The sequence below is a fragment of the Aulonocara sp. 'chitande type north' Nkhata Bay genome, linkage group LG7 (genome assembly GCF_057382095.1).
Source record: "Aulonocara sp. 'chitande type north' Nkhata Bay isolate Kocher_YH1m ecotype deep benthic linkage group LG7, A_spYH_male_GT1.1, whole genome shotgun sequence".
NCBI lineage: Eukaryota > Metazoa > Chordata > Actinopteri > Cichliformes > Cichlidae > Aulonocara > Aulonocara sp. 'chitande type north' Nkhata Bay.
The window spans coordinates 7,113,185-7,128,786 of record NC_141350.1 but is presented as its reverse complement, the minus strand read 5'-3'; the positions used below and the strand labels follow the sequence as shown (position 1 = coordinate 7,128,786).

The 15,602-nt window shown below is 37.7% G+C and overlaps 1 protein-coding gene across 1 annotated transcript in view; it reads right to left on the bottom strand.

Annotated features, from left to right (window-relative positions):
- Window positions 1-889: 889 nt before the first annotated feature.
- lrrc4ca (leucine rich repeat containing 4C, genome duplicate a) overlaps window positions 890-15,602 on the bottom strand; it is a 49,851-nt gene continuing 35,138 nt past the window's right edge. Inside the window, exon 3 of the mRNA XM_086298224.1 lies at window positions 890-6,369. Coding sequence (XP_086154350.1) covers window positions 4,375-6,318 — 1,944 coding nt within the window. The 5' untranslated portion in view covers window positions 6,319-6,369 and the 3' untranslated portion in view covers window positions 890-4,374. The remainder of the gene's footprint in view (window positions 6,370-15,602) is intronic.

The window sequence follows — 15,602 nt, the reverse complement described above, 5'->3', positions numbered from 1 at the left end:
AAAAAACATTCCTCTAAGTTATCGTTTGTTTTTACGGCCACACATTTCAGTTGGGCCTGATCCTTACCATGGAAGTTTGGGGTTGAATCTAGCCCAGGTCCTTCACTGTAATCAATCAGCGGCATCTTCATCTATCCAAAAATAGCAAGCAAGAGTCTGATGCATTTATTTATTTTTTTTATTTTTTTATTTTTTAAATAACATTGGATGTTCTTGTTCTCAGCAAAACTGCTCGAAAGCCCCAGCTTGATGTTGTAGCTATTTCATTTGTTAACAATTTATGACTATTAGTTTTCACTTCCTCATATGACTTTCCATCAGTCATATCAAGATTCAGAATCTGACTTTACTTGGCTGATTATCAACTGGAACAATGTCCCGTGGATGCAGATAATGGAGAATTAAATTAGAAAAATACAATCATCGTGTTTGCCTTGTGCTTTGCTTTAGATAAGATATTTTTTCACTAATATGGTTTTATTAGTTCTCCATTTGTTTAGTTTGTAATGTTAAGCTACTAAGTAATCCAGTGCCAAATCAATTATATAAATTTAATTATCAATCCTGTTTATGTAGCATGCAAGCTAGTACCATGGCTGAGAACTAACTAGGACTAAAGAACACTGATATTTACCAAAAGTTTGTTTGCTTTGTCTTTGAAATTCCTTTTTTCCCTCAGACATTACTGACAGGATGTGAGAAATTTTATATATGATTTTGTATATTTAGCCCTGTGAGTTTTTCCTGGACAACTATGTATGCATAATTTTTTTTTCCTGATGACGAAAAAAGGTAAATATTCACATCAACTATGATATCTGTAATAAATTCAGAGGTTGAAAACAAGGATCAGACAATACAGAAAAACAACAATAGTTTATTTGAACCATATTTTGTGTATGAACTACAAACTGGTCTCTATAATCGATCTCCGTATCTTTTAAAGGTCATGAAAGAATGCTTACATGAAAATCGATCTCTTATTCTTTTACAACATATTTATCTTTTTTTTTTTTTTCAATTTTTGAACAGATTGTTGGCACATGTAAAATCAAAATTTAAAAATTTTTGTTTTTGTTATATTTTATTCTCAAAATGTATTTTATATAAATCTACCACTAGAACAGCATTCCTTCTCAGAAAAAGAAAAGGATGTGAAAAAAAGGAATATTGACAAAAATATTTTAGATATCTTACACACATGAGACAGCTTGACTAAAATGCAACAAAGTTACCATTGAAATTTTCAGACAGTTTACCTCCAACTAAAGGCAGAAGGGAAAGATGGTTACACTCTCAACATAAACTGAGGAGAATCGTGATCCCCTGCCTGCCAGTATGAACTGAAACAGAGAATGACACACACACACACACACACACACACACACACACACACACACACACACACACACACAATATGGTTTACAAATGTGCCAGTCTCCACATAAGGGCAATTATGGGGTGAATCCTGTCCAGTTGTTGAAAAAAAATTAAGGGGAATCATTCATTAAATCTGGACTAATATTACCCGGTGACCTCATTTTATTTAGGAATCTACAGTATTCCCCACGTCTGTGCTGTACACAGCACATCAGAACTTCTGATTTCAGAACGTCATTCAGAACGTCTTGGTTATCAAAACACCTTGAAACACTACATGCAATAACCACTTGCATCTCAAATGGCGCTCATCTTAAACCTCCATAATTCCTTATCTGGCAGAGAAAAAAAGCTGTGAAAATAAAATGACTTTAATAGAATTAATATTCTTAAATATACTCTGCATTATAGGGTGTGTGTGAGTTTGTGTGGAGTGCTGGAGTGTGTGTGTGTGTGTTTTTTTACACTACAGATTATGAATTAATTAAAATATATAATCTGTGCAACTGTAATACATATATCAGGTATCCCAGGTAATAAAAACTCGGTGTGAATCAAGCATAGATCATATTGTTCTGAGGCAAACTAACACTGTATCTCATTTAATCTCCATACTCTATGCATTAAGCTAAGGGGTGCAGCATTTTATTCTTTTTTTCAATTTAAGCTAAAATCTGTATTGGCTGTAAAAGGTTTGCACTTATGTCTGGTTAAAGCCGTTTTGTTAATTTGCCTTTATTCATAGTGACACATAACCACTTGAATGAGAGTGAATTCTTTTAAAACTTCTGTAAAAATTGGTTTATTTTGCTTGGCTTTGTGGAAGTTTTGAATGAGGCTTGTATAGTATACAAACTTGTATAGTAGACAGTGGGATCTTTTTGTTTGATTGTTACCTGTGGTAGCCCATGTGTTTGTGAAACAGGTGGTGTAACGTGCAGACCTATAGACATTGCTGCTTGTTATCTTGACAGGAAAACTGTGTTTTTTGCTATATTTTCTGTAAAATATGTAAATGATTTTGAAGAAAAGCCCACAGAAAATCTTTCACTTCTTAAATCATTATTCTGAATAGCTTTCAGAACTTAAAACACCTATTGCCACCATTCATCTAAAAGTGACCACAGCAGTGGACTGTTTTCATGTATTTTTTTCCAGACATGTTTTGAACTAATAGAGGACAATGTTTCAAATTCTCAGTGGAGTACCAGCTTTTACTTAAATAATATGCGTGGTGAATCCACAGAAAGCACATGACATCATCTTTAATAAAGGCATTCCTTTCTGGATTGCATTACTGCAAGTGTAAAAAACAAAACAAAAAAAACCCCCAAACCGAATTAAGAATTTGAGTGGCCTAACTTTTTTTTTGCAAATTTTTCTGTTGAATAAAAACCACAGTTAACTTGCTAAAAATAAACCTGTGCCATCTCAAATGTCTGCATAACCACTGCATTTATGGTGCTTGGCACCATTCATTACATTTGGGACTTTGAAATGCTTTCCAGGGTATGGATGGCAGCAGAGCTGTGCCCATCCAAAGCCCACAGGCACATCAATTAAAATGTAAATTGTGTTGTCACTAACGATGGAGAGAGTCAGGTGCAACCCAAACATCTGGTTGATGCCCGATCCCACACATTCACCCCATAAGCCTCTTGCAGCTAAGCCTTGCCACTCAGGGACAAGTTCTGTGGTTGGCGGGAGCAGGGTGTGAATCTGGGACTGCCAGGCACTGCCCATGTGGAAATATGGCACAAAGATGACAGGCAATGTGCTCAGACAGCTGTATAAAGGGTTTAAGCTCTTTCTTCCGCTCATCAGTCTACTTCTGACAGCACTCCTGCAGTACTGCAGATGAGGTAAGGGGTCCCAGCATGAAAATGGGGCTTCAAAGCAATCATCTTCATATGCAACACTACACAGCACTGCAAGGTAAAGGTGAAGCCATGATACACTGGAAATATTCTGAGGCAGTGGGTGTTTGCCAGAATTTGAGGTCATGTACATCTGTACAAGCATTATTCCCATCCTCTCCAGTCATAATTATGTTCTTTCTAAAGTACGTGTTAATGCTGCTTCTGTAGCATGACCTTCAGAATTTCAATGGTTCTTAATGCAATTTATTATATGCTTTCTATAATAATGCGATTTGTCAAGACAAATTTGAGATCAGGGATCATTTTAAATTTTACATATACAATAGAAACACAAAGACATATAGATCAACAGTATTTAATTTAACAAAACTGTCCTTCTAGCAGTGAGCTTCAACTTTTACAGTAGCAGAAATGGATGCATTTCCCTCTTTTCAGGTCCTCAGCCTATTGATGACAGCGCAGAGTGGCTAATGTATGTGACAGATAATTAAACGGTGAATAATGATCAGATTCCATCACTGACAGTTCTGTCACTCACTCCAAAATGATGAACAAGTGTTTAATTCATCTCAGTTAGAGATGGTCACAAAAGATTTCATCAATTAATCCACAGCTGAGAAAATCACTAATGTGCTCTAGGATTCCTTGATAAATGGGGAAAATGAGGTTACTGTGTCATCTGATCGAAAATCGGCAGCTATACCAAAAAAAGAACAATAAAGGAACAATACTTTGTTTCATGTTTTTTGACACATCTTTGAAAGAAGTTGAAAGTATATTAGTAAACCAATTTTGTGATATGCGAGGAAAAAAGAAGAAAAAAACCCACATGAATTAAGTGTTGAAAAAATAATTGCAGAATACAGTTTTCGTGATTTAACCACAACATTTTTTTCTTAAATAAATAACTTCTGCTTTGTAAAGACACTTTTTGAAACAGTAGACATACTCTAATTCCGAAAGTCACTGAATTAACATTGCTAGTCGCTGATTTGCCAAACACAAGTCTGTTATTCCGAGCGTCAGCCGCAGTCCTCGCAACCAAAGGTCAGTAATGTTCTGTCAATAATGCCTGTAAGTAATTTCATCAGTTTTAAAATGTCTCACAAAAGTATTAGATTTGGGTCTCTTGTACATTGTCTTTTGAGCTGGCCCGGATTAGCAAAGGTTCGTGCGCTGAGCTGTGTATAGAATTGATTGTGGAGGCATGGTTGTATGCAGTCTTATAGGTGTTATAGTGGTTGAGGTGCTCGTGCTCAAGAGGAGGCAGAGTAAGGTGGCCCTCCATGCCTGGGCCTCCAGTTACACAATCCTCGTCCACATTGATGATCTCAATAGTGCGTGTGGGTGCATGGTGATTCTGCTGGTGGTGTTGTTTGCGCATCTTATAGAAGATAATAAGCATGACAGCTGCCATGAGTGTGATTGCAACAAAGCAGCCAATGATGATCTTGGTTGTCTTCATTACCTCATCCAAGCCATTCTGCAATCCCTCACCACCCACCTCTGTGACGGGAATTGTATAAGTCTTCTCTGTGGCACGTGTGGAGAGTGCGGTTCGGACGGTGGTGGTTGTTGTAGAGGTTGGTGAGATAGACTCCCATGTACCAGCAGAGGGTGTGGGGCCAACCTTCTGTTGGACAGTAGTGGTGAAGCCTTCATTATGCGGGGTTTCTATTGTCTCCACTGTCACTGTAGTAAAGTAGCTGAAACTGCTTTCCGTAGAGGAAACATTGAGTGTGGCAGACGCTGTTGTGTTACCTGCAGAATTACTCACCATGCACGTATATGTACCTGTGTCCTGCATGGTAACGTTGGTAAAGTTCAGTGTGCCATCATTCAGCACAGAGATTCTGACCTTGTATGCACCGTGTGTCATGATGGAACCATTGGGTGTAATCCAGCTCACTGAGGTTAAAGAGCTGGCTCTGCATTTCAACTCTGCAGCACTTCCCTCTGTTACATTTAGGTCTGTGGGAGGCTCCACAATAACAGGAGCATAACAGTGAAAGTAATTCTGGTCCAGCTCACCAATGTAGCGTCCCTTATGGTGAGGAGGTGAACTGCAGCGGGCACAGCAGCTGGTGTTTGCAGGTACCATCTCCTTAAGCCACCAGCTTAGCCAGAGGATGTCACAGTTACAATTCCAAGGGTTGTGGTGTAAGTGCACTCTCTCCAGGTGATGTAGAGGAGTGAATAGATCATGGGGCAAGAGGGTAAGGTTATTGTGGGCCAGATTGAGTTCCACAAGTGATTGCAGGTCATCAAAAGCATTCCTTTCTATGGTCTGGATCTGGGCATGCATCATCCACAGCTTTTGTAAGTGTATAAGCCCTTTAAATGAACCAGGCCGGATGACAGATAGCTGATTTCCTGACATTTCCAGTTCATCCAGCTTCACTAGGGGAATAAGATTGGGAATTTCCTTCAGATTGCACATTCCCAGATTTAAGTAGCGCAGATTGCTCAGCCCTTCAAAGGCCCCATCAGATATGTAGTTGAGCCGTTTGAGCTCCCCAAGGTCCAGCCTTCGTAATGAGGGCACTCTGTTGAAAGCATAGGAGGTAATGCTCTCTATGGGGTTATTCCTTAGCCAAAGCTCTTTTAGTTTGGACAAGTACTCAAAAGCCCCGTTTGGGATGGTGGTGAGGCGGTTATCAAATAGCTCCAAGGTATTGAGGCTGGCCAGTCCATTGAAGGCCCCAAGCTCAATTTTGCGTATGTGGTTTTTGCTCAGCTGTAGTATCTCTAGATGTCTTAGGTGTTTGAAGCTGTCCACTTTTATGACTTGAATAAGATTTTCTTGCAGATTCAGGTAGCGTGTGTTGGTAGAGATGCCATCAGGAACATCCCGCAAGCCTCTGCGGGTGCAGATGACTTTGCTGAACTGGTTACTGCACGAACAGACAGAGGGACACGTCTGAGCGCGAACCAGTCCTGCGACCACTAGCAGCTGGAGGGCCAGGAGCAGAACAAACAAAGGGTCGGACAAGGCCCGGTTCCACCTAGGACCTCGCATCATCTGCTGCTGCTGAGAGGAGGTCATCTTGTTTAACATTCATAATTCATTGACTGGTCTTTCACTCTCTTAAAAGAGGATTTTGGCCCACTGGAATGAAATGAGAAAGAGAAAAGAGAAGACACCCATTAGGTAAGTGTGTGAACAAGTCTAATGCATACTAAAGTTTATCCCATGCCATTTCGAATTATTAGCACAAGGATAGCCTTAAAAAAAGGTATACTGTCTTGTGGCAACCATTAACCACATCCACACACAAACTGGGAACTTATATAGAAATGCGTTTTCAGGCACAATGTCCTTGTATCTCAGTCACATAATCCAAATTCCTGAAAAAACAAATGATTTCTGTGCTGTTTGTTTGCAGAAGAAGGGAACGAGTGAAAAAAAGTGAAAAAAAGCAGCCATGACTGCTGCGTTGTGATTTATATTTCAGTGTGGAGGAGCATAAAAAAATAATAAGCTCAACACCCACTAGTCCTTCAATCGAGTCAAGATATCTAGAAACCTCTGATTACAACTCACAAATCAGCAAACAAAAAGCATGAAAGCAAGTGAAAATATATATCTATATATATATATCTATATATATCTATATATATCTATATATAGATATATATACACATATAATATGTGTGTGTATATCGATTTAGAGAACGTGCAATGAGTTCAACACTACAACAGTGGCCTCTCCATTTGGGTTTATTTTCTTTATTTTTTTTTATAAATCACAAATTAAAAGCTCTGTTTAAATTTACAACTTCCTTAAAAAGATTAAGGTTAAGATTTTCTCTTTTCATGTTAACTGGAAAAGCACTGTGAGTTAAGGCAGGAACATTAAGCAGCTGAAATGTAGACTAGCAGTGAGGTCAACACTACAACAGTGGCCTCTCTTTATTTGCTTTCTGCTGAATATACACTTTACATTTTTTTTCTTTTTTTTTTAATAAACTTTACTCAAGGAACTTGAGTATTCCCAGGGCCCAAGTTGGCTTTTAAAGTCTGAGACATTTTACCTTAAACCATTAGACCATTCAAAATATTTTTTCTTTTTTACTAAGCACTTCATACATTTTTTCTTACATGTTTTATACAATATGGGTATTCAGCTACTTAATAAGTGAAAGATCAGTACAGTTAAATGCCATAAATGCCACTGATGCTCTGATGTCCTTCATTGTCAAATATCTCAGCCAAGTGTGTCTGTCACACAAAAAAAAAAAAAAACCCTGTTGGTTTTCTATAATCAATGTATGTGTGTGTTTTAGTGTTAAACATAATCATATCCATTCTGTGGAATAATAAACCCACTGAAAGACACATCGCTGACATATTGATTAATTTCATGTTCAGTATAACATCTCTGGACTTTACCGGCTTATTATTAATGACTACATTGCAACACCATTGTTCAAAAACGAATTCAAATACAATAATTACAACACTCTTATTATGTTGAGTCATACAACTTTCTCATTGCTTTGCTTATTATACAGTTCATTAGTATATGTTTTTTTTTATTGTCATTTTTTTCCTCACTACTATCTAAGTGAAAAACAGGGAACCACTCTGGGCAGGTCGGAAGTGAGTCACAGAGCTAGCACAGATAAAGGGAAACATTTATAGAGCCTCTAATCTACCTGACCTGAATGTTTTTGAATGTGGGAGGAAACTGGAGCATGTTCAGAAAATCAATGTGAACATGAAGAAAAAGATGTAAACTATACTGTTAGATTTTCAACCTCCAGTGAAATGTCAGCGATAAATACTGAACCACTGTGGAATATGTGTTGTTCGGCTATGAATAGCTCAGGAAATGTGAAACATTTTTGTAACGGAACACAATGTCTTTCACACAACAAGGTTCAATCTTTCAACAATAACAGAAAGAGCTCTCTGAGATAAGAGTTATCTTGAGATGTGTTATATATTAATTAAGTAAAATATCTTTTATATTTAAAGAAACTAATCACAAATGAACAGCTCTGTTAGTTGTCACTGAGTCAACATCAAAATTTAGAAAGAATATTAACAAATTACAGTGTTCAAAAATGTTTTATGCAAGACAATTTGTCTATTTAGAAGGAAAAGCACAATTTCCTTGTAAAAAAAAAACCCAGAAGATTTTCTCTTGTTGTGTTAATTGGAAAAGCACTGCGAATGAAGACATGCAGTAACATTGCAGTGTTGTTGGGATGCAATATTCATAGTTTCTGTAGGCATACAGTGTGTTCAACACACAGCCTAATCTCCAATAGAAAGCTCTTCACTTAAGAATGGGGAGGCTATTACTGTAACTACTGATTAATTGCTTGATTACTGACTCCATTAATTCTTCAATTGCAAAATTTAAATTCCAAGCAGCCAAAGCCTGGGGGTGGAAAAAGAATTTGTTTTCATACAGGGGGACTGAGCAAATGTGACAGAGCTCACACACCAGGCTGAAAATCACATTCCACTGTTGCAGTTTTAATTTGTTCGAAATTAAAACCTTGCACAAAACAACAGGGTTTAGTGCAGCACATGGTTTAATACAAGATTTATGCTTGGATGTTCTATTGACACTGCAAGAAGAAAATATTAATATATGAAGCTGAATTTTTGTATACACATCTTTATTATACACATCTTTTTAGGTGAAAACAATGTCTTTTCAATGCCATGAATGAATATAATGACCTACTAAAAACATGCTTCAGTTAAGACTTCTGAAAACTTCCTCACTCCCTGTATCTCCGCTATTTACTCATCCTCCTTTTCAACAGATCAAACCTTGATAAAAAGATAAACAATGAATCAGCAGAACAGAATCCAAACTGTGGCAGTAGAAAAGATCAAGTTGATTTACAGAGCAAAACAATATATCTGCACACTGACAATGAAAGCAGCAAAATTGGATTTACATAGTGCTGTGATGGAATTAGATGAAAAGAGATAAGGAAAATAGGATTAAGAAAAGAAAGCATTTTCAACTTTTGTCCTAACAGATTATGAACTGCCAGCTGTCTCTTTGTCTTGCAGACATACTGAAGCGCGACCCTGCTTAACAGAAGTGGAGACAATTAAACAGCCAGACCTGCAATATTTGTGAATTCATTTCTTGCTTTTACAGAAACTGTTATGTGGAGTTGTGAATATTTTCTTTTGTGCCCCTGTTGTCCACACAGGCTCTTCTTAGGGCTGCTTCTGCAGTATTTGCTCCAAATTATTGCCTCATCAAGCAGCCAATAATGAAAGATGAAAAAGTTTTTGCAGCATCCACCTGTGGAGTGGTTACTAGACCGCTTATTTCCCACTGGACTTTCACCCCGAGTCTAATGCTTGCTTCCATGCTCTCAGACTGGCACTCCCTCTGCAGTCTACTTGCTCCATTCTAGTCCTGTGCTCGCTTGGAGGAACTGCATCATTGAGCAGAAACCTTTGTCTAAGGCAGACAGTGATGGTACCTCTGTTACAAGTAGTATAAGCAATCATGAGACCTGATTTGACAAATGATGCTTGCCATCCATACTCTGACAGTAAAGCAGTCCAGATGTGCAAATAATGTTTGTCTACCTGCCTGTGTGATTCAATTGCACAAAAGCCTACAGTGCAGGATCAACAGAGCCTTTGCAGGACTAACTCCTAACTGCTAACTTCACAAGCACTTTAAATTCAGCCCTCATCAGAGGGATGGAGATACATCAGCCTCTTGGGCCTCTCCATGCCGCTTCATACATTTCTATTTGCGCATGTTTTGGAGTCCTCCCTGACTCAATCAGTTTTAAGTGTGCTAGACAGCCAATGACGTGTTGGGACTTTTATGCACATGCCAAGAGGTATTCCTCTAATCCCATCAAGGATTAGTGATCTGCATGGTGTGTAACATTACTAACATCCCACTCCTCTGCTGTAGAACTGTTTTTTCTATCACAAGGCAAGAGATGTTAAATGACCAAAATACAGCTTTTCTCACAGCGTTATTGCACGTTCTATTCATGGGTCATAACCTGGTGTACCATACTGTCACAATAGGGCAATGGCCAATGTAAGCTGAGATACCATTAGTATATTTATAGTCGTCAAAATGATGGACACCACTGGAATAAAAAAAAGAAAAAAGAAGAAAAGAGCCTGCAAAAATCAGGTCAGTGTAATTAAATGATGCTGAGGTGGAGTTAATGGGCCTGTTTGGAGCACAAGGGCATAAAGGAAAATCTTCAAGACTAGAACAACCAGTTCTTTACTGTATTGCTCACAGGCCCTGCCATCACTACATATACATGAACTGTAACAAATTTATTTAATATACAGATAATGAATGAAGTTATGTAATAAATTAACAAATAAAAATGCACAATGTCCTCAAAGATCAGAGAAAAAATATATAAAAATGTTTAAATAAAAATAATTATGACAAGAGAAAAAGGGGTATAAAAATCAGGGTCAGTATTTTAGATTAACTGCCAGCCGTAAAATGGTATATTTTGTTTATTTAAAAAACATGTCTCCAATAGATAGGATGGGACATTCGTAGTGGTAGTGGTAGTTTCCACATGGTCTTAAGTCTAGCCCTTCTTATGACTACTGTAATTCTGAAGTCTGTCATATTTTTACATTATAAATTGGGTAGAAAAGGCTGAATTATTTAGTTACACTGCAGGAAATTCAAGTGGGGCTAAAGCCCCCCAAAATAAGTCTGTGACTAGTTGGCACAAGCCACTGAGTTATTTTATTCTGCTTTCTTATTATGGACAGCATGAACTTCCTGTATTCATTCCTTACAAATGCATTAATTCCTTTGAAAGGTGGGGAAAATAGAGTGGACTCCTCTGACGCTTTCTACACTCAGTTAATGCTCGAGTACTTGCTGATTGTGAACTTTTCTGTAAAGAGTGACTGACAGAAGCTTTAGCTTTCACATTGCATGGAAGAGAAAAGATGATGAAAGATTGCAGAGTGTGAGGCATCTGTGAGAGAGGAATGTTGGTATGTATGCTAGAGAAAGAGAGAAAGGAGAAAGTGCAAGAGAGAAAAAGAGAAGGAGGGATTAATGAGATATAAATCAAATCAGGCCACTTCTTGATAATGCCAGCAACAGCTCCAAATATAAATCAGAATCCTTTAAGGATTCCAGTGTGGGAGGGATACCCACCACATGCATCACAAGCCTTCTTTTTTCCTTCTCTCGAGCCAGCACAATAAACCGATTAGATGTCTTTATATTTTCATCATGTGATCATAGTTTTGATATAGAGTCACATTTTCCCAGTGGTCTTTCATCACATTTAATCACACACATTATATTAGAGCCTAACTGGGGTAAAGACAGGGCAGCTTTGTCCCTGATGCTGTCACTGAACTCCATAAGAATTGTTTTTGATTTGATTCATTTTGTTTAATTACAAAAGGTTTCAATAGGTGTGTGTGTGTGTTTGTGAAGGGATGCCAAATGCTATCATTTTTCTGTAAAGCAAATTTACATATGGATATAAATAACGTAACCTTAACCAAATTTAGATTTAATTTCAGTTAAATAACAGCAATATCTGGAATATTTAGAATTATTAGGATGGCATAGGGGTGGCTAACACCATTGCCTGCCAACAGCAAGGTTTCTGGTTTGAATCTTAGCTGGGCATTTCTTTGCCAAGCTGGCATGTGCACCTTGTGCCTGCGCTGGTTATGGGTACTCTGGGTTTCTCCCACAGTGAACATGTTAGGTTAACTGAAGATTACAAATTGGCCAGAGATGTGAAACAGATAAAGTACTTGAAGTGCTGTATGAATGCTTTTTAACAATGTGACTCGTGGTCTAAAGTACTTTGTGTGTCAGTAAGGCAAGAAAAGGGCTTTTTAAATGCCAGTAGGTTACATGCATAATTATTTTATCCTACATTGTGCGAGCTGTTGGACTATAGAGTGTATAACAGGATGGATTTTAATTTATAATACTGATATATGCTACATGTATATAGCGACATTTATGATTTCATATGCACTATTACTGTGCCTTGTATTTCTGCAGTTAAGGGCACTTTAAGCTACTTTAAAATGTAATGTTGAGGGATGCTGGCTCCCCCCCCAAAAAACAAAAAAAAAAACAAAACAAAAAACAAGAAAATGGTCACACTGCAGCTCTTTTTCAGTGTCTTTCTTTTAACCACTCAAGTGAAACAGACAAGCCAAATACTTTGAATTGGTGCTAACTAGCCAAGTGAGACAAACTGGCAGCTGCTCCCATGCCCACAGCCTTACATTCTTTCACTCACAGCTTGTCTGTGTCATCTATAACAAGATGGTGAAATGAATCTGATGCATGTAACAAAAACTGAGTAACCCAGCATGCTCTTATAAATAAGCTTATCAAATGTGTTCAGTACACAAATAATGTTAATGTTAAAATGCTTAAAAATACTTAAAATACTTAAAAATGAAAACATACATATGAAAATGATCTAAGATACGCTAAAAAAGATAATTCCATCATACTAAGACTATTACTAAGACCAAGAATAATGCTTATGTATTGCAATTATAAAATTTTAACCTTAACCACGAGCAAACCTTTTTAAACACACTATGCATTTTGCAGTTCTTATCATAAAACCACATGTGCATTGAGAAAGACTTTAGAAATAGTTTGATATAACAAAGAATTTACATTAAAAATGTACATGTTTCCATGATTTTTCTTTCTGACGACACCAAAACATGTTTAAATAGAAATGGAGAGGGCAAAGAGGTTGCTGCCCGTCTGAGGAGAGCTGTATGTGTGATCATATGAATATTAACATTATCTCAACAGTATTTTGAGTGTCACAGACACACACACACACACACACACACATATATAGAACAAGAGAGAAAGATGGAGAGTAAAGACTTCTCTTTTCCAAGATTTGACAGCAGAGAAAAAGAAGTGACATTTTGACATTTTAAGTATATAGGCAACTGGGGACCTCAGATGTTAATAAATGGGATCCCTTCCAGACATTTCTTAAGACATATAAGTTAACTTGTCAAAAACTTACTTCTTTCTTTACTAAAAAAAACCTGGGTCTATAAATATGCTAATATTGTTCATTTCCACAGTTTAACTACTAGGCAAAAGATGTCTTCTGTTGAAAAGACAATTGTACATGCACTGTTGGTTTCACATAATAGGCTGTCTCACGTTAGTTGCATACTTCAGCTTCAAATTTTCCACATTCTTTATGAGATTGTGCACAATGAAAATTGAACATCTGAGGGAACTAAATTTTTTTTTTTTGCGATTAAAGATGGATAATGTACCACAGAGTTCAGACATTCTTCTGTCTGATTCTATCTAAAGTAACAGCTTATCTGTCAGTTTGTATCTTACAAAAACTATTAAAAAGGTCACAGAAGATGTTTTTTTTTCTTTTCTAGACAATTTTGAATGTTGTGTCTGTCTAATGTTCAGACAAAGGTCTTTATTGCTGCATTGAAAAAGCCAACTGTAGAATTTGGTTCATCGGGTCTTGCAAAAATTGGTGCTGAAGAAACAGACGGTTGCCTCGCTTAAGTCAAAAATTGCAGCCTTGCAATGATACAGCTCCCACTGTGATTCTGGCTGTGGCCATGGCCGTGCTTTGGTTATTGGATTCTTGTTGTAACACATAAATATTGACTTCATGCGGTCGTGTGGGTGCAGTCATTGTTCTGCTGGCTCTGTATCAAAACACCAGTGGTGTGTTGGTAATATATAGCTGATAGATTCAGTCCAGGTTCAACTAGTAGGACACCTGGACATATTCATATTAAAATGGATTTAACCACAGACGCAGGTGAAGTCATAATAACAACAACTGTATCCCGCCCCATCTTCACATGGATCAGTCAGGCAGAGTAGCTGCAGCTGTGTTCACAGCCAGGAGCTGTGGACTCTTGGAAATAAGCTTCACATCATGGAAAGCATTACATTTTCTCCCCTTTTACATTGTTAAAGGCAAACGTTATTGTAAGGTAAACATTCCCCACTTGTGACTTTTTAGAGGTCAGGTACTTCTTAAAGTCCACTCAACACCAAAGCGTGGTGTGTGATGTGGCATTATTACATCATAGTTGGACATGCAGGTGTGGGTCAGCTTAACATAAATGCAGAGCAAATGCAAAGGCACCAGCATCCCTCTCTGTCAGAGGATGACCCTTGGACTGTTTCCTGATGAATGAAACACACTCATTTTCTAGCCTCATTGGCTACAAGTGCCAAGGGCCTCATTTAGGTCTGCTGGCATTGAAAACGCATACATACACAACTATTGCACTCACTCATAACTAATGCACACTCAAGTAAAGATGTGCACATTTTGACTCAAATTAAAACATAAAAAACCTCTGCATATTTTCACACACAAGCTGTGTACGTGTGCAACTGTGGGTCTTTAATGTGTGCTCTTAGCATTTGCAGATTTTCACAAACTGGGTGACAGCTTTCTTGTTTCACAGTAAGGGCTGTGTCGGCAGTAGGGGCTCACGGGTGACAAGAGATATTGATAAAATCATTTGTCACCCTGTGAACATTTCAGAGAGGCTGTGGGCAGAAAATAGCTGCTAACTAGTTTTCAAGGATGTCGAATGAAGGAGTCAGTCTGTATACTGCTGTCACTCTAGTGTCTGGTTGAGGTCAGGGTGAGCATGCATCACTTTGAGTCTGTCCGAGCTGTGGAGAGGTCGTACTGAGGCTGTGAACCTGGTGATGCAGGCAGTATGGTCTCCCTGTAATTGAGTTTGGGATGGAGAGAACATGAGAGATAAGCGGGAGCACACTGATGGTATCTAAAAACAGAAGACAGTGCTAGAAGCTGCAATGTCAGAAAATATATTCAAATAAGACCGGAATTTGAGAATTAATTTATTGAGCTTTCGGATTAATCGTTACACACTTATAATCCAGTTGGACTAAGATCATTATGTATGATTATCCACTGACAAAATAAAAAGTGTTGTAGGCAGTCTAAAATGCTTGAACACACACACACTCCTGAACATGTGACTTACTTTAATATCATTTCAGTGTTAACATGTCCAAGGGCACAGTCTTGTAATGTCCCCTTGATTGATGTGTCACTACCTTTTTAACATCAGCTAGTCTGAAGGTCAGTTAGGCAAAGAATCAGCTAAAAGAAGCTTAGCTAGAAGGTACAGATGTCAAATAAAGGCAATGTGGCACAGATTAAACTGTTTTTAGAATAGTTACACTGAGGAAGAACCTCTAATGGTTTGAAAGTAAATTCAAAAGAACAATTCATGATTTTTTTTTTTACTTTAAGTAGCTTTCAACCTTTTCCTCACATGTGGTTTTGTAAATATTCACAAAG